Here is a 19,099-nt window from a genome sequence, read left to right as displayed (position 1 = left end):
TTGTTGACAAATACCAATTATTTGAGGACATTAATGCTTTTCAAATGGCTTTCATCTGGAGAAAACACAAAGGGTAGAAACTGAGTCTTAGATTTTTTTTCTTAGCAGCCCATTCATTAGAAGCAGAAAAATTGCCACAGTTCACCCCTGAGGAGATGGGCATGGTTAATATTTTTTTTCCTTGAGACTGTAGCTAAGAGAAGAAGCAGGAGTTTAATGACTAGAAATTCTAGATTAATGAAGTGGGTGAATGAAGTTTTTACTGTAATTTCTGCTTTCAGCAAGCACTTCCACTCTGAATCCAGCCATTAACAAAGGGAGTAAATCTCTGATTTTTCTCACCCTTTGACTGAGGATCTCCTTTTAAACGACTGGCCGGTTAAATTTATTTGCAGAAAACAAGGCCTAGGATGAGTTCTGAGAACAAGGATACCTAGTAACTAAACAAATTGTTAACTTCAATCACTACATTAGCACTAAACTTGTACAGAGCAGGGCAGGGAGTTGCCTCATCACATCACCATTGTTGCTAACAGGAAAAAAGAAGAAGAAAATTAGAAGTGGCAAGAGAGTTGTTGAGGGAGGAGCAAGCCTTAGAAGCAGTGGAGAGGGAACTTCCTGAAACTGAGAGATGAACCTGAGTGTGTCGACAAAAGGGAGCAAATCTTGGGACAAGAAGAGTCCCCTGAAGAAGAGCTGGTAAGATTTTTCCCTCTTTTCCCTCTGCAGCACCCCAGAGAGGTGGAAAGCCCCCCTGTAAGAAGAAATCTGTTGGAAAATCACAGCTTTCTTCTGAGGCCACAGAGAGGTTAAAGAAGAACAACGCTTTTACTACTTCTTAGACTTCGGGAGGGGTGAGAGGGACACGGAGATTCCTTGAAGCCCCCATAAAGCCGAAGGAGGGAGATTGGTGCTTATAATTCAAATCCTGGATATAAAGGTGATACAGTCCTGTCTGGATCACAGTCCTGGCTGGATCCATACAGGCCAGGGGAGAGAATTTCTCAAAAGTGAATTGTCCAGAAAACCAGATGAATGGCCACCCTGCTGTTTCGTGTGTGTGTGTGTGTGACTGTGCTGCAGCTGCCCTTCGGGTTTGAAGATGTTGCCCTTTATTTTTATTTTTACCCATGCAGTAATGGTATTTATTAAGTGCCTACCAAGTGCAATGCCCTGAATTAGAGATGAGGCAGACAGTTATACTGGGAAACAATTTGATCCCAACTTCCTCTTTCCAGAACCCACTGCAGAGTTCAGCAATACGAGCTGCCATGTGGCAACGTGGAGTGATTGCCAAGACCAGAAATGGTTGTGTGCTGAATAAGTCCAGCCAGGAAATGGGTCAAAGAAAGAGGAAGGGGCCTTTGGAGGTGCAATCCTAACCCAGAATTGCAAGTTATATAGGTCATTAATTTGGGAATTCTGAATCGAAAATTTAGCCACGAAAAGACCACCCTGATTTCTCATCTGTTCTTGAGTTCCAGCTCAACATCAGGGATGTGAAATCTTGTAAGAAGTTCTTTCACTTCTGTTTCAAACTTTCAAACACAAAAAGCAACATGGCCTAGTAAAAAGAACCCAGGCCTGGGAGTCAGAGGACCTGGGTTCTAATTCCGGCTCCACCACGTATCTGCTGTGTGACCTTGAGCAAGTCACTTAACTTCTCCGTGCCTCAGTGACCTCATCTGTAAAATGGGGATTAAAACTGTGAGCCCCAAGTGGGACATGTACTGTGTCCAACTTGATTAACTTTATCTACCCCAGGACTTACTATAGTGCCTTGTACATAGTAAGTGCTTAACAAATACCATTTAAAAAAAAAAGAACTTGTGTTAAGCTATAAATATTGCCTTGCTGCTGTTTCCAGGTGTCCTCTCTCCAGGACTCTTTTGGGGGAACTATTCATCCATTTTTGTTCCAGGCTGCTTGGTTTTCAGCTGATCTGGCCTCTATCTGGCACCAATAAGGACCTCCATGCTTTTATATTCTTTTTGTAATTTTCATCACTGAGCCTTCCCACTTTATGGCACGGGCAGCTGAGTTCTGCAAGCACGGGTTCACGTAGACCTAGGAAGGGAATATAGTGTCTGGAGAAAATGGAGGAGGGCTGGGGGGTGGATCCAGGATCCCCTCAGGGAAATGCTCAAGGACTGTGGGAAGCCCGAATTCCTCCACAAAATGGCACCAGGCTTCCCATCACCTTGGGACTCCTGCCCAGCGGAACGAGTCCTGTCACCTGTGTCTCCTTACCTTGTATTCACCAGTGCCATCAGAGACCACCCAAAGTCCTGGCAGGGGCCCAGCAGTTGGTGACCTTGTGGATGGGATGAGGGAAGATTAGTATAGTGCCCCGCACCCAACCATCCCGCCTTCGACCGCCGGGCCACGTCTTCCCGCGGTCCCGGAACGCCCTCCCCTCCTCCCCTCCGCCAAACTGATTCTCTTCCCCTCTTCAAAACCCTACTTAAAACTCACCTCCTCCAAGAGGCCTTCCCAGACCGAGCTCCCCTTCTCCCTCTACTCCCTCTACCGCCCCCCCTTCACCTCTCCGCAGCTTAACCCTCTTTTCCCCCTATTTCCCTCTGCTCCTCCCCCTCTCCCTTCCCATGCCCTCAGCACTGTACTCGTCCGCTCGACTGTATATATTTTCATCACCCTATTTATTTTGTTAATGAAATGTACATCGCCTCGATTCTATTTAGTTGCCATTGTTTTTACGGGACGTTCTTCCCCTCGACTCTATTTATCGCCATCGTTCTCGTCTGTCCGTCTACCCCGATTAGACTATAAGCCCGTCAAACGGCAAGGACCGTCTCTATCTGTTGCCTACTTGTTCATTCCAAGCGCTTAGTACAGTGCTCTGCACATAGTAAGCGCTCAATAAATACTATTGAATGAATAAGTGCTCAATAAATACCACTGATGATGATATGGGTGGCTCACTTACTTCTAGGAGCAGAGTTGACCCACATATTTTCAAAAAGAATCAACATAAGCACTAAAATGCCCTCAAAACATGCAGTGTAATCTGTTTCCATTGAAGAATTAGCAACTTGTTCAGCCTTACTCTTTTTTTTCTTAGATATAGGTGTGTCTGCATTAATATCACCTCAGTTGCCTGAACTGCTCTATAAGTGAGGCAGGCACAGAATCTATATTTATTGAGCTGAATAAATGCGGGAGTTTAAAACACACAGAATTATTCTAGGTACTAGAAGGAGGAAAAGACAGTGGGTTTGTGCCATTGAGAGAAAACTGGAGGAGAGATGGAGACATCAGATTTGCCCCGGGGAGGGGCAAATCTTGGAGCTATATGTCTGAGTGGGACCCCCAAGTCAGGGAGGGGGACTGGAAAAGGTTTTAAGAGTGGGACTTCTTGTCAATGTGATAGTTACACTGAAAGAGAACGGGCCTGGGAGTCAGGGTACCCTAGTTCTCATCCCCGCTCTGCCACCTTCCTGTTGTGTAGCCTTGGGCATGTCACAACTTCTCTGTGCCTCCTCTAGACTTTACGCTCCCCCTCTAGACTGTAAGCTCATTGTGGGCAGGGAATGTATGGGTTTATTGTTGTATTGTACTCTCCCAAGTGCTTAGTTCAGTACTCTGCACACAGTAAGAGCTCAATAAGTACATCCGACTGACTTTCTTCATCCATAAAAACAGAGTTAAATACTTGTTCTCCCCATATGGGACAGGGACTGTCTGATCTGATTATTTTGCGTCCTTCTCAGCACTTAGTGTTTGACACCTAGTAAACACTAACCAAATGCCACAGTTATTATTATTAGCATTATTATTATTATTATTATTCAATTGTCCACTTCCATATTCTAGACTGAGCTCCTGAAGCCATTCTTTCCAGGTTGAATTTGGTCACTCATAGTATAGCATGGCATTCCTTGGGTTGATGGGGGGCTACCCTACCAATCAATCAATCAATCAGCATGCTAAGTCCTTGGGAGAGTACAACTAAGTAAAAGGCACAGAGTTTACAGTCAGAACGGCGGAGTTGGAGGAGAAGAAACAGTGCTACAGCTGAGGATAGCAAAAGTATTGAAGGCTAAATAGATTCTGGAATAAGTGAAAGTAGCAACCGAATATCTGCATTTGTGTTAAGGGTAAGTGGATAAATTTAAATGCTTAGGACAGCTGTTAGGGAGATGCAACCCAGGAAGGTGTCTTGTAAATGGGACATGGCTCCTGGAGGAGTTGGGATTTCAGGAGGGCTTCATAGATATGGAGAGATCTTTCCTGGTGGATTTAAAAGGAGCAGGGAGTTCCAAGCAGGGGGAAGTTGTGAGACCAAGGGGTCAGAAATGGGAGAGAAGTGAGTAAGGGACAGTGAGACCAAAACAAGGCCCATAGGATCCAAGGCATGAGGCAAGTGCCCAGATGAACTCTCGCCCAGGGAAGGAGTTCAGGGTGGGTGGGGAGGAGGGGAATGTTTGGCAGGGGGAGTGGATGTAGTGTGTGTTTGCCTGCCACATTCCGCCCCACTCTTTTCACCAGATTCATTTCTTTCAGGGATGGAGATCTTGGGACACATCTTGGATTTAGCTCAGAAGATCTACGATCGGTGTGAGACTGTGAAATGCTGTCAGAAACAATGTAGGCGCCTCGGTGACCGGATCCTCATCCTGAAAACCCCCTTGGAGAGGCTTCGGGACCTACAGGAAGAAGACTGGTCCGGCGAGCTGGAATACATCCTGAACAAGCTACAGGGGGCTCTAGAGAAAGCCAAATCACTGATAGAGCAATTCAGCCAAAAAGACATATTCCAAAAGTTCCTGAGCATCAGTAGCACCGAGGAAGATTTCGCCCTGGTGAACGACCACATGAGCGATGCTGCCGAGGGCCTCTCCCTCCTGCTCCAGACAGAGCAGCGGCAGCTTATCCGGGAGACCTTCCGGAGGGAGACCCGCCAGCGGCAAGATCGCCGGGATGCCAAGGAAGACAGGGCCCACTGGGAAGAACTGCTTAAAGGTGGAGGGATGCATCTTGCCTGCCGTTCCGTCCCTAGAGAATCATCAACCAACCAATCAATCAATAATATTTATTGAGTGCTTATTCATTCATTCATTCATTCAATAGTATTTATTGAGCGCTTACTATGTGCAGAGCACTGTACTAAGCGCTTGGAATGTACAAATCGGTAACAGATAGAGACAGTCCCTGCCCTTTGACGGGTTTACAGTCTAATCGGGGGAGACAGACAGACAAGAACAATAGCAATAAACAGGATCAAGGGGATGAACATCTCATTAAAACAATAGCAAATAAATAGAATAAAGGTGATGTACATCTCATTAACAAAATAAATAGGGTGATGAAAATATATACAGTGTGTGTAGAGTACTATACTAAGTACTTAAGAGAACACAATATAACACAGTTGGTAGACACGTTCCCTGCCCACAAGCTTAAGTTTCATCCCTCTGTATCCTGACAGATTAAGAACAAAGCAAGACTGGCTTTTCTGCAGCCAGTCCAATCTAACTCTGAGCTGATAGGAGGGTCTAACAGTCAGGCAGAGGGTACTCGTACAGGGGCTGGGCTCAGAGACCAAACCAAACTCATTCTTCCTGTGAAGGGGGCTATGGAAATGAAGTGCTCTGGGTATGGATGAGTGTAGGCTGGATTTTCTTTAGTCTTCCCCAATAAAAAGTCAGGAATGTAGCATTCCCACCGCCCCCTGTCTGGGGAGGTGCTGCCCTGCCCGTGTAGGGGTCATGTGCTTAAGGGAGACTGGCTGGGCTCTGAGTCCTTAGCCCTGAGGCCCAGTCAGAGAGAGAGGAAAACTTGAGGCATTTTAGGAGGAGGTACTGGGGAGAATGATTCATTGATACACTTGGAATCCTGCCTACATTAGGGGAGAAATGTTTGGAGTTCCAAAGCCAAACACTTACAATTAAATCAGAGGAGTAGTGAGGGGCAAGGGGGCCTTGAGGTCAGAGGTCGGGACAGAGATTAGAGGCCTAGGCGAGTTGGAGAGTCAGATTAAACATCAGATTCCTGAGCCCCTGACCTGGTTGTTTAGGCACCTTGAAGACCATCCAACACAAAGATCACAACAGGCTCCTCACCTGGAAGACACTTTGAGAGGTCATAGAGTCCGTCGGTCCTGCCTCCAGGCAGGATTATTCTTACAATAGCCTGGGATGGGAACAGAGCTGTCACCAGGAACTGACACAAGAAAAACCCACCCAGCCATTCAACTTCCCCTCTGCTCACAAGAGCGGTCCCCAGGCCCTGTGAATGCAGGGCCCCAGAAAGAGGGCTATCAGGCCTGCTTTTTCCTGACTGCTATAGTGTGTATTTGCTGCTCTCTTTCTTTCAGGCAACAAAGAAATCAAAGCTGAAGTGCAGAAGGTCCAGAATTCTATGATACACGTGGAAAGCAGCATGGAAAATTTGGCTACTGATATGAAGAAAATTCTTAGATTAGCAGAACAATGTAAGTCCCCATGGAAATCTGCCAGGTTTAGTAGGGCTCAGGTTAAAAGAAAGAATTTCCCATTCTTCCTTTGGAGGTTTTTTTTTGTGAAATTTGTTAAGCACTTACTATGTGCCAGGTTCTGAACTAAGCTCTGGGGTAGATACAAGATAATCAGTTGGATGTGGTCCATGTCCCGCTTGGGGTTCACAGTCTTAATCCCCTTTTTACAGATGAGGGAAATGAGGCACAAAATTAAGCGACTTGCCCAAGGTCACACAGCAGATGTGATAGAACTGGGATTAGAACCCAGGTCCTTCTGACTCCCAAGTCCAAGCGCTATCCACTAGACCACGCGACTTCCCTTTTCTTTCAAAAATCAGCCCCAAAACTCTCCTCTCCAGCCCAAGATAACCGCGGCCTCATGAACCCACAGTTGACTCAGGGTTATCTTTTCTGTATGCGCTCCCCAGACCTCACTGACTGCAACACCTTGCTTTCTTTGTCCCTTTTGATTTTGGGGCTGGAAGCAGCTCAGCAGTCATCCAGTCCTGCTGCACAAGAGAAAATTAAGGAGATTAAGATAGAGCAGCTTATAAAGACCCCTTGGGTTCTGAGGATGGAAAACAAATATCACATGCTCTACATTGGAGAATATTACAAGTCCCCAGTGTCCATCAAAGTCTTCAAAGACACTCAGGGCACCAGTCCAAGGTAAGTCATTCTGAAAGTTCCCATTGTGTGGGGAAGAGTGGACACAGAGTTATTCATTCATTCATTCATTCATTCATTCATTCATTCATATTTATTGAGCGCTTACTGTGTGCAGAGCACTGTACTAAGCGCTTGAAATGTACAGTTCGGCAACAGATAGAGACAATCCCATCCTGTCATCATCGATGGTATTTATTAAGCACTTACTGTGTGCAGAGCACTGTACTAAACGCTTGGGAGAGTACAATGCAACAGAATTAATAGATGCATTTCTAGAAAATTCTGAAGGAGTCCTGAAGGTGGAGTTTTGTTTTATTTTTCCAGATGGTCTCTTGGATCCCCAAATTTTGATTTGGTGCTGGTAGCAGTAATAGTAGTATTTATTGAACATCTAAAGGGTGCAAGGCACTGTATAAAGCATTTGGGAAAGAACAACAAATATATGAAATCCAATCCTTCCCCACAAGGAATCTACACTCCAATTAACTGATGAAACAATCCTAGAAATATTTACAAATCAGGAGAAAGAATAGACTGAACACTTGATTTCTTCACCCTAGCACTGCTGAAGAAGTGTTTAATCCGTCAATTGTATTTATGGAGTACTTACTGTGTGCAGAGCACTGAACTAAGCACTTCGAAGGAGTGCAATATAACAGAGTTGGTAGATATAGCCCCTGCCCACAACGAGCTTACAGTCTAGAGCTACAGTTTAGAGTTTAGTTTAAATATATAGGTCAGTGTTAGAGTTGGCTGGTGGGTTGGTATGATTTGGGGGTGGGAGGCAAGGGGGGTTAATCAGAGAAAGTTTTATAGAGGGGTGTTGGGGGCAGAGGGGTAGGACTCTTCTTTCTTTAGTTTTGTAGATCCATTCACACCAGTGCAGCCATCAGCATGCAGAGATAAATGCTCCTCTGATCGGCTTCCCATCGCTGCCCATCCACCCCAACCACCAACGACAGCCAGGTACTCCAGGAGGTAGACTAGACCGTTAGCCCGTCGCTGGGTAGGGATTGTCTCTGTTGCCGAACTGTACGTTCCAAGCGCTTAGTACAGTGCTCTGCACACAGTAAGCACTCAATAAATGCGATTGAATGAATGAATAGTAAGTGTCTCTGATATTCTGCTCTCCTTGATTCTTGTAGAGCAATAAGGAAGATTTTCAACAAAGAGATTGAAACCATGAAGAAATTCGAGTATCCAAATATCTTGCGAATATATGGGATATGCATTGATGAGAGAGGTAAGAGGGGCACTTCAAGGGAAGGAAGCAGAGGGGAGGGGAAAGGGATGAAGAAAGGTATCCATATCGCCTGAGCAGGAGTGGACTCCCCGCAAGCTGGACTCAGGGTTTCTCCCTCCCAGACAGGGCAACTGTTGGAGCGATCTCCTCCGGGAGCTGGAAACTAATGCACAGCCCCGAGGGGAGCAACCTCAAATGTCAGAGAATAGGACAGACAGAACTATGGCCTCCGATGAAGAGAGAGCTACCAGGTCGACCAGGAGGCAATCAATCATTCAACTGGTCATATTTATTGAGCGCTTCCTGTATGCAGAGCACTGAACTAAGCGCTTAGGAGAGTACCGTGTAACAGAGTTGGTAGATGTGCTCCCTGCCCATAGTGAGCTTACAGTCTAGAGGGTAGTCTTCCAAAGACTGAGGAAGAACCACACGTAACGCATATTTGAATTTGAGGCTCTGAGGCGTGAACAGGAGTTAGGCTGCACTGGAGAGGAAGTTAGCAGGGGTTGAGAATATAGGGAGGAGGGAATATGGAGCTTGTTTCCAGAGATTGTTTTCAGGATGGGAAAGTTCAGGTAATCTGGAGAGAATGGCCAACTCACATCCTACCCAAGTCTGGGGGCTCTAGGAGAAGTGCAGAGATTCAGGACAGCTTGGACCATGTGGCCTGTTTCATCTACTTCTCTACCAACTGATATATTTTACTCTTCTAAGCACTTAATACAGTGCTCTGCACACAGTAACAGCGTGGCACAGTGGATAGAGCACAGGCCTGGGAGTCAGAAGGTCATGGGTTTTAATCCTGGCTCCACCACTTGTCAGCGGGGTGGCTTTGGGGGAGTCACTTCACTTCTCTGTGCCTCAGTTACCTCATCTGGAAAATGGGGATTGGGACTGTGAGCTCCACGTGGGATAGAGTCTGCATCCAACCAATTTGCTTGACTCCACCCCAGCACCCAGTACAGTGCCCTGCACAGAGTAAGCATTTAACAGATACCATAATTATTATTAATAAGCGCTGTTGATTACTTGATTCTCCTCCAATATGAAGACGGGAAGGAGGAAAGGCCAGGTTCACCGTCAGCTGGGAACAAGTGGGATGAGTCGGTGGATTCTGGAGGACGCTACTCTTGCCTGGCAAAGGGCTGTCTCCCTGCAGTTTGAGAAATATCTGTTCAATAAATGATATTTATTGAGCAGCTACCTTGTGCAGAGCACTGTACTAAGCGCTTGGGAGAATACACTCAAAAAGGGCCTCTGGTGAACCCTCTTCCCCCACCCTTCCGGCATTCCAGTGTTGGCTCTTTAAGATTGAAGTGAACCAGCTCCCAGCCCCTCCAAGCAGCGGATAATGCTGCCTCTCTCGTCTGTCTCGCAGGGGCAGTCAAGTTCCCTGCAACCTCAGCTCCTCTCCATCTGGGGAACAGCGGGTGGGGGCAGGCCCAATTTTTTTTTTAATGGTATTTGTTAAGTAATTACTGTGTACCAGGCACTGTTCTACGTGTGGGATAGATAAAGAATACCAGGTTGGATAAAGTCCCTGTCCCACCTGGGGCTCACAGTCTTAATCCCCATTTTACAGATCAGGGAACTGAGGCACAGAGAAGTTAAGTGGTTTGCTCAAGGTCACACAGCAGACAAGTGACAGAGGCAGATCCCTCTGATTTCCAGGTCCACGCTCTATCCACTAGGCCATGTGGCTTATCGATGTAGGAGTTTGGGGCAGAGCTGGGAATCTCCTCTGAAAGTTTGGTGAGGGGAGGGTGGAGTGACTCTCACTTTTCTTTAGAGACTTTGAGAGTCCTGAATGTTGAATTTCCAGGTGTCTCTCCTGACCCCATATCCCTGAAAATTTTTCCAAGGCTGATCCCTGCCCACAAGCAAAATCAGTGATTCAGATCCTACAAAGATCCTATCTCCTCATCCTGTGGAATGAAACCAATCATGTGTTCTGCTCCCACTGATGCAGAGCTGGGCTGAGCAGGGGTCTGTGGCCAGCCATGAGGTGGGAGAGGTGACGGCGTGAGGAGAGACAGAGAAAGAGAGAGAGAGAGAGCTGTTCACTGAGCATGGTTTTTATTTCCTCTAGGACCTCAGCCTCGCTTCTTGCTGGTCATGGAATATTGCGAACTTGGGACTCTGGGCGAACTGCTGGAAGCCAAACCGGACCTCACCTGGGAGGAGCGTGTGTTCCTGGCCCTGGGAGCAGCCAGGGGCCTGTACAGGTACCAGATGCCATTAGAGAGGCCCAGGTTGTTTTCAGAAAGGTGAAAATTGCATCCGAAAGGGGACCAGAAGAAAGCAGAGCTATGGCAGCTGAGGGGCTTAGAGGGACAGTGAGTCCAAAATGGAAGGACACTTGGGAGCTCTTGAAGACCAGCTTCTGTGGGGTTTTGACCCCCACCCCCCACCACCCCTCAAAATGCAGAAACCTCTGTGGACCAGGGAGATAATGAGGCATGGGGAAGGGAGAGACATAATGCTTTTCAGCATTTGGCAAAGGAGAGGTGGGAAGGTCCGGGGAGGGGAAAGGACTCTGGGTGGGTCCAAGGGGGCAAACTTTTCAGGGGGCAAATTTGGGAAGGGTCTTCCAGAGAGGTGATTGGGTGGGTTGAGGACAAAAAAACCAGAAAAAGCCAATCGTGGGGCCGGGAAGAGAAACACTGAAATACATTAGGCTGGTGGGGGGGAGGGCAGGGTGGGCTGGAGAGGGAAAGCAGACAGGCAGGGGGAGGAGGACAAGCAGAGAAAGGGTTGACTGAAGGAGGTCAAACAGGCCACCTATTCCTGCTGGTGGCCAGAGGGGCTGAAGCTTCAGGCCACCAGCTTCTGGCTGGCCCCGGGCCTCCTCTCAGGGGTGGAGCAGCCTAACTCCCACGACTCATCCTGGCCAAAAAGCTGAGGGGAAGAAGCGAAGGGCTTCACCCTCCAATCCCCAATTCCACAGCCCCCATCACCCCCCCCCCCCCCAGGGGGGATTCTCATTTCAGCTGAGCAGAAATCTTTGGGAAGCTAGAACTGGCTCGTTCTGGATTGATTGGAGGAGGACAATCAGGGCAAGTTCCTGGGATAGGGAACAAAAATGAGAAGCAGCATGGCCTAGCGGATAGAGCAGGGGCCTCGAAGTCAGAAGGACCAGGGTTCTAATCAATAGTATTTAATGAGCGCTTACTATGTGCAGAGCACTGTACTAAGTGCTTGGAATGTACAGTTCGGTAACAGATAGAGACAATCCCTAACCTGGCTCCACCACTTGCCTGCTGTGAGATCCTGGGCAAGTCACTTCACTTCTCTGTGCCTCAGTTCCCTCATTTGTAAAATAGAGATTAAGATTATGAATCCCATTTGGGATGTGGAATGTATCCAGTTTATTATCTTGTATCTACCCCAGTGCTTAGTACGGTGCCTCGCACATAGTAAGTGCTTAACAAATATCATCTTTTAAAAGTGCTTCAGAGGGATCTAGTTTAATTAGAAGGGAAGAGAAGACTATAAGAATGAGTCCGAATAAGTAAAGTGTCTGAGGGATTTAGGTCTCTCTCAAGCATCTCTGGAAAGAGAGTGGATCATAATAATAATAATAATACTAATAGTGTTTTTTGTTAAACATTTACTATATGCCAGGCACTGTACTAAGTGCTGGGGTAGATACAAGATAATCTGGGTGGACACAGTCCCTGTCCCACATGGGGCTGGCAATCTTAAACCCCATTTTACTGATGAGGTAAATGAGGCACAGAGAAGGTCGCACAGCTAAGTGGCAGAGTTGGGATTAATCTTTCTGACTCCCAGGCCCGTGATGGCTTCACTAGGACACGCTGCTTCCCTAGGCCACTCTGCTTTTCTCTATCTAGATCCCTGCCCTGGGAGCTGATTAATTTGACCTATCTTCAGTCCCTGGCGATTACCTCAAAACTGGACCCGGTGGAAACAATAGGAAACCTGTTTCAGGGGAAGAAGGCCTTAGGGGAGACAGGTGACCTTAGCTTCTGCATTCCCTAGGGACCCCAAGGAGCTGGGGCAAAGAGGGCAAACATATCTTCTCAACATGGAGTTCAGGGCATTTTTTTCCTCCATCCTTTAGAACATCCCCATCTCTCATATCTAATAACAGTGATAAATGCGGTATTTGTTTAGTGCTCTGTGTTAAGGACTGTACTAAGCACTAGGATAGATACAAAATAATCAGGTCAGACCCAATCCCTATCCCACCTGGGACACCCAGTCTAAGCAGAAGAAAGAACAGATAATGAATCCCCATTTTACAGATGAGGAAATTGAGGCATAGAGAAGTGAAGTGACTTGGCCAAGTTCATGCATCAGGCAAGTGACAGACCTGGGACTGGAACTCAGGTCCTCTGACTCCCAGGCTGGTGCTCTTTCTATGAGACCACACTGCTCCTCTATCCCGGGCCCATGTTTGGGCCCACTGACCAGCTAGGAGCCCTGGGTTCCACTCTGCTATTGAGTGGCTGGGTGACCCTGGTCAAGTCACTTCTCTGTGCCTTGGTTTTCCCAGCTAGGAAATAGTTCATAGATTATACTCTCCTAAGTGCTAAACACAGTGCTCCGCACATAGTAAGCATTCAATAAATACCACTGATTGGTGGATTGACAGATAAAAAGGCTGATCGATCTGTTAGGATAGTTTACAGGAATAAATAGTGAAATTGACTTTAAAACCCTTGGGAATGTAAAGAATGCTGTGTAAAGGCTGCATACCGGTTGTTACATGTTTCTGCTGTCTGCCCTGGGTTGGGAATTGGGTACAGGTTGCACCATTCAGAGGAGAAGACTAAATTGCACGGCTGCATCACCAGTGCCAAGTTCCTCGTGGCTAAAGGCTATGAGGTGAAAGTAAGTGACCTTGTTGTGGGCATCTCCTGGGCCAGGTTCACATGCTGGCAAAGAGGCTGCCTAACCATCACAAGACCAGAGGGACAGGCCAACTCCCCACCGATAACCTATCCATGTTTCTGGAGTTATTTCTTCTCCTTTTTTTCAAGCTCTGCCCTCTTTTCTGCTTAACCAGCATTTCCCTGGGAAGCAACATGGCCTATTGGAAGAAGCACGGGCCTGGGAGTCAGAGGACCTGGGTTCTAATCCCAGCTCTTCCAATTGCTTGCTCTGTGACCTTGGGCAAGACAAAAAATGAGAATTCAATACCTGTTCTCCCTCATACTTAGACTGTGAGCCCCATGTGGGACAGGGACTTTGTCTGACCTGATTAACCTGTTATCTACCCCCCTGCTTAGAACAGTTCTTGTCACACAGTGAGCACCTAACAAATACGATAATAATAATAATGCCCTTCTCCCCGTGCACACAAACTCAGGAGTGTTGCCAAAAGAGTCTTCTCTTAAACATCTGGCTGTGGTTGTTTTGGGTTTTGCTCATAAATATTTCAAATCTTTTTTTTAAATTATTTTCTAATTCGTGAAGCAGCGTGCCTAGTAGGAGGAGCCCAGGCCAGGGAGTCAGAGAAGTTGCATTCCAATCGTGGCTTCGCCACCGGCCTGCTATATGACTTTGAGCAAGTCACTTTGCTTCTCTGGACCTTAGTTTCCTCATCGTAAAATGGGGATTCAAAACCTGTTCTCTCTCTCCTCCTTAGACTGTGAGCCCCATGTGGGGAGAGGACGGTATCCAGCTTGATTAACTCGAATCTACTCCAGCGATTAGTACAGAGCTTGCCACAGAGGAAACACTAAACAAATATAGACTGTAAACTTGTTGTGGATAGGGAATGTGTCCGCTAAAGTGTTATATTGTACTCCTTCAAGTGCTTACTACAGTGCTCTGCACACAGTAAGCACTCGATAATTATGATTTATTTATTATTAATAGTAATAACAATAATGATACCCCTCTCCTTATGAATATATTTCTTTCACTTGTACCCCATTTTTTTGTCTTCTCAATCCCTCCAGCTGTCAAGGACCTACATGATGCACATCATTTTCCTGCCTTTCTCTCTCTGAGGGCATCTCAGAAAATTTTTTATCCACTGGCCAGTCGGGGAGAAGAAATCAGAACGGCTCCCTGGTCCCTTACAGGGCAGCGCAGAGCACTCACACTAACTTCTAGGTCAGCCCTTTGTCCTCAGACTTCTATTCCCCTCCCTGGGCAAGTTGTCCTGAAAGTTTTAGACTTGAGCAAGACCAGAAAGAGGTTCCTGATAACCGTTTGAAAGCGCACCCCCAGTTTCTCACAGAGCTCCTCTTCTTCTTTTTCGCCTAGCTGGCAGGATTAGAACTGAGCCAAACGGAGTCTTCCATCAGTCGGAACTCGAAAGGGGAAAAAGCAAAGGAAACCCATGCTTCAGCGTATGTTTCTCCTCAGAGCCTGGAAAATCTAAACCACGAGTACGACATCCCTGCTGAAATCTACAGGTGTGTCCTCTTTAGGGGATGTCACTCAGAGGAGTGATGCATTAAATCCCAGGGGCAGGCAGCCCTCTTCCACCTTCCTCTGAATTAGAGAGTAACAGAAGTGAGTGTAGAAGTGAGAGGGAGAAAGAGAAAATCCACTTCTGATTGCTAACTGTTTTGGTTTCCTTTTAGCTTTGGGATCGTCCTCTGGGAAATCGCCACTGGGAAGATCCCATTCCAGGGTAACGTATGGAAGCTGGAGAGCGTCTAGCTGGGACGTGCTGTGTTCTCTTTATTTTTATTTAGGTACTTTAGGCCTCTCAGTCAGTCAATCATATTTACTGAGCCCTTACTGTTTGTAGAGCACCGTACTAAGCATTTGGGAGAGTATAATGCAGCAATAAAAAGGCACATTCCCTCTTACTTTCCTGACAGCCTCATTTCCCATTCCCGCTACCTCACTGGACAGGAGGACAGGAGGAGGGGTGGGCCTGTCTCTTAGCCCTCCCTGACCCACCATTCCTTCCAATCCATCCCTCACCTTCTCTTTCTTGGATGTCCACATCATCCATTTCTACCATCCACATCTACTAGTTGTAAGAAAAGAAAGATATTTGAAATTGGAAGGAGAGGGGAGGAGATGGGAGATAGGGCCAGTGCTTCCAGCTACCACTGGCATCTCTGTTCTCCCTTTGTCTCTCCCCAGACCAGCACCACTTTCAGCTGTGAACTATCAAAGCTGGGAGAGGAGACACTCGAACGAGGGAGCGAGATGGGTGAGAGCCCTCTCGGTTCAGGGCCGAAGCGGGAGGGGGTTACTTGATCACCAGACAGAGTCACCAGGAAGGGAGCAACTTGCCTATTTGCCCCCCAGTGAAGTAAAAGTTGGCTACCTGATCAGGGAGCTTCTCTACCTCAATAGAAATGTATTAATATCACTATATTATTAATCTATAATTGAATTGATATGAACCTTAGTTCAGAAGCTAATCTCCCATTAAAAACACTTTCCCTATGAAAAAATTAGTTCAGACATACAACTGTTTACTTTGGTGCAGTTTTCAGGAACTAATTGAGTCTTAAATCTGCAGGTGTTCATGATGTTATAGTAGCAAGCTCATTGTGGGCAGGGAATGTGTCTGTTTGTTGTTGTATTGTGCTCTCCCAACTGCTTAGTACAACGCTTTACGCACCGTAAGTGCTCAATAAATACAATCGAATAGTATGGGGTGGGAATGAGGTCCTGCCACAAAGACTGGAAAAATTGTGTTAATGATTTTGTGACTCCATGGGTGAAAGGTAGCTGCACCGCTCAGGCAGACCTGTTTCTCCATCTCTAAGCTGATAACTAAAGTCTATATTTGCAGTGAAGGGTCTCGCTGCCTTCATCTCAGTTCCTCCCTCAGTGACCCACAGAACCAGTGAAGCTTAATTTCAGAGGGATTCATCGTTTTCTCCTTCACACTCCACTCCTGAGGTAGTGCAGGTATCATATTTGTAAGTACTTCGGACTTTTTATTATGGCCCCTTCACAGTGCAGCTTCATTCTTTCAGGCTGCCAAAGGAGAGTCTGAAGTCTCCATCTTTGGAAATCTTTAAAAGGAGAAAGGACAACTCTTGGAGCTGGATTCTACACCTTCAACCTGCCCCAAAGTCAACTAATTTATGGCCTCCAGTCAACTCTTCCCACTAGATCCTAAGATGAGATTTGGAAGGCAATTTGAGTCGAGAAGGAAGATAAACCTTGACTTATTTATTCATTTTGAAAAATTGGGTCGTTTGTATTAAGTGCTTCAAAAAATAAGTGCAAAAACAAAACCTAAATAAAATACGGAAAATGGAAAACCCATCACAGATAAAGAACCTTCATCCATCCATTCATCCCAGCGACCACTGGAGGAGGTGGCACTGGGGCTAAGGTTCCCAGGACTCAATCAGTTCCCGCACTCCTTTATCCACCACAATGTGGAGGCTCTGGAGGACTGTTCTCCCTCCTACTAAGACTATGAGCCCCATGAGGGACAGGCACCCTAATTAACTCATCCCTATCCCAGCGTTAATTCATCCCTACCCCAGCTCTTAGAACACTGCCTGACACAAAGTAAGCGCTTAACAAATACCATAAAAAAGAGACTGAGCACTACACAGATATTCATTTGTTTTCTCAAAATCCCATGTGAGCCAACTGTCCTGCTTCTGCTTCCCAGTAAGAGGGGAACCTGCACCTTCTAACCACCCATCCTTCTCCGGGCTCTGTTCCAGGTTGCAGCATCCAAGAGATCTTCCAGCAGGTGTATAAGGAGCGTTACCAAGAGCCTGTGAGGGGGGACTGCCCCCAGGCCCTGAAGGAGATCACTGACCAGTGCCGGGCCTACCATCCCTCTGAACGCCCTTCGGCCGAAGGTACGGGGTGGCTTCCTTTTAAGACATCTCTTCCGTGCCAGTGTCATAGTCAGGAGGTCCCCAGGACCACCTAGTAATAATAACAATAATAATAATAATTGTGGCATTTGTAAATGCTTACTTTGTGCCAGGCACCGTACTGAGCACTGGGGTGGATACAAGCAAATTGGGTTGGACTCGGTCCCTGTGAGCACAGGGCTCACAGCCTTCATCCCCATGTTACACTTGAAGTAACTGAGGCAAAGAAAAGTGAAATAGCTTGCCCAAGGCCACACAGCAGACAAAAGGCAGAGTCGGGATTCGAACCCACCACCTTCTGACTCCCAGGCCCATGCTCGATCTAGTATTCCATGCTGCTCCTCGTTGATAATAATGATGAGGTGACAGTGCCTTGCAGCTATAGAAAACTTTTCTTTCTTCTCTAGACTGAGCTCGATTTGGGCCGGGAACACGTCTACCAACTCTGTTCTACTGTACTAGCAGCGTGGCTCAGGGGAAAAGAGCCCAGGCTTGGGAGGTCATGGGTTTGAATCCCGGCTCTGCCACCTGTCAACTGTGTGACTGTGGGCAAGTCACTTAAATTCTCTGTGCCTCAGTTACCTCATCTGTAAAATGGGGATTAACTGTGAGCCTCACGCAGGACAACCTGATGACCCTGTATCTCCCGCAGAACTTAGAAAGTGCTCTGCACATAGTAAGCCCTTAGCAATTACCAACACTATTAAATGCTTAGCGCAGTGCTCTGCACAAAGTAAGTGCTTCTTAAATATGATTGATTGATTAATAACGTAAAATACCATTATTTGGCCTCCAAAATGGATTTCACGGTGTAACTGAAGGTAGACACAAAATAGCCAATCATAGGAAAGGCAGGAAAATGATGTGACCAAGCGAACTACCCTTTACTGGGGGACTCTCCATAGGCCCTCCATGGAACCGATCATTCTTAAACTGCCAGGCCTTACAGATTGGTGATTCCGGTATGACAACGTCTAACTTTTCTGTCCATTCTTCCTCAGACATCGTGGACAAGCTGTCTGCTCTCTGTGATGAACTAAATGGCGTAAAATCAGGTCTGAAGAAGAGCAAGACCCAAGAAGCTTCATCATAACTTAGCCAGGCACTATAGGATAGTAACCCCGTTTCACTGCACCTCTTTATCCTTGGAGAACTATAAATTGGGAGGAGGGCAAGTTTAAGGCATTTGTCAAAACTGAAGAGATTTTGTCTATCTCCTTATTAATGTCAACAATGTTGATTGAGAACCTAATCATTCATTCAATAGTATTTATTGAGCGCTTACTATGTGCAGAGCACTGTACTAAGCGCTTGGAATATACAATTCGGCAACAGATAGAGACAATCCCTGCCCAGTGACGGGCTCACAGTCTAATCGGGGGAGAAAGACGGACAAAAACAAGACAACATAATCCAGAGAAGCATCATGGCCTGCTGGAAAGACCACAAGCCTGAGGACCTTGGCCAAGTCCCTTCACTTCTCTTTGTCTTAGTTACCTCATCTGTAAAATGGGGATTAAGATTATGCAACTCATGTGGGACAGGGATTGTGTCCATCCCGATAATCTTGTATCTTCCCCAGCGCTTAGTACAGTGCCTGGTACATAGTAAGTGCTGAATAAGTACAATAAAAAAAGAACTACCGTGTGTAAACCACTGTACTGAGCACTTGGGGAACGGACAGAAGAAAGAAGAGGCGCACTTACAAAGTGTAAATTGAATAGATAATGCAGTAGATCAGAGGTAAAAAGAATCTACTGTTTATTTTGAAAAGTTTATTTGTGGACTTGAAGGTGCAACATAAAGTCATAGTTCCCTCCGCACTGAAAGGTGGCAAGGTTTCAATAGACTAGAGGATAGCATAGATCATAGATCAAAAATAAATCTATTATATATTTTGAAGAGCATATTTGTGGA

At 46.4% G+C, this 19,099-nt stretch overlaps 1 protein-coding gene across 1 annotated transcript; it reads left to right on the top strand.

Annotated features, from left to right (window-relative positions):
- Positions 1-612: 612 nt before the first annotated feature.
- Positions 613-18,483, top strand: MLKL (mixed lineage kinase domain like pseudokinase). Its single transcript, XM_007656918.4, has 11 exons — positions 613-699; positions 4,525-4,983; positions 6,338-6,454; positions 6,967-7,147; positions 8,293-8,390; positions 10,480-10,615; positions 13,163-13,247; positions 14,631-14,782; positions 14,954-15,003; positions 17,024-17,164; positions 18,184-18,483. Exons 2-11 carry the CDS (start codon positions 4,527-4,529, stop codon positions 18,273-18,275), a joined length of 1,509 nt encoding a protein of 502 aa, XP_007655108.1. The 5' UTR covers positions 613-699; positions 4,525-4,526; the 3' UTR covers positions 18,276-18,483.
- Positions 18,484-19,099: the final 616 nt, after the last annotated feature.

This window comes from Ornithorhynchus anatinus, chromosome 11 (genome assembly GCF_004115215.2).
Source record: "Ornithorhynchus anatinus isolate Pmale09 chromosome 11, mOrnAna1.pri.v4, whole genome shotgun sequence".
Taxonomy (NCBI): Eukaryota; Metazoa; Chordata; class Mammalia; order Monotremata; family Ornithorhynchidae; genus Ornithorhynchus; species Ornithorhynchus anatinus.
The sequence above is the reverse complement of the archived record's forward strand: the minus strand, read 5'-3'. Positions and strand labels throughout refer to the sequence as shown.

What these genes read in the sequence shown, in the direction of transcription:
- MLKL (XM_007656918.4), top strand. Translation starts at nt 4,527, where the DNA reads ATGGAGATCTTGGGACACATCTTGGATTTAGCTCAGAAGATCTACGAT. An exon ending in ACTCAGGGCACCAGTCCAAG is followed by an intron (nt 7,148 to 8,292) that starts GTAAGTCATTCT and finishes TGATTCTTGTAG; the next exon opens with AGCAATAAGGAAGATTTTCA. An exon ending in TGAACGCCCTTCGGCCGAAG is followed by an intron (nt 17,165 to 18,183) that starts GTACGGGGTGGC and finishes ATTCTTCCTCAG; the next exon opens with ACATCGTGGACAAGCTGTCT.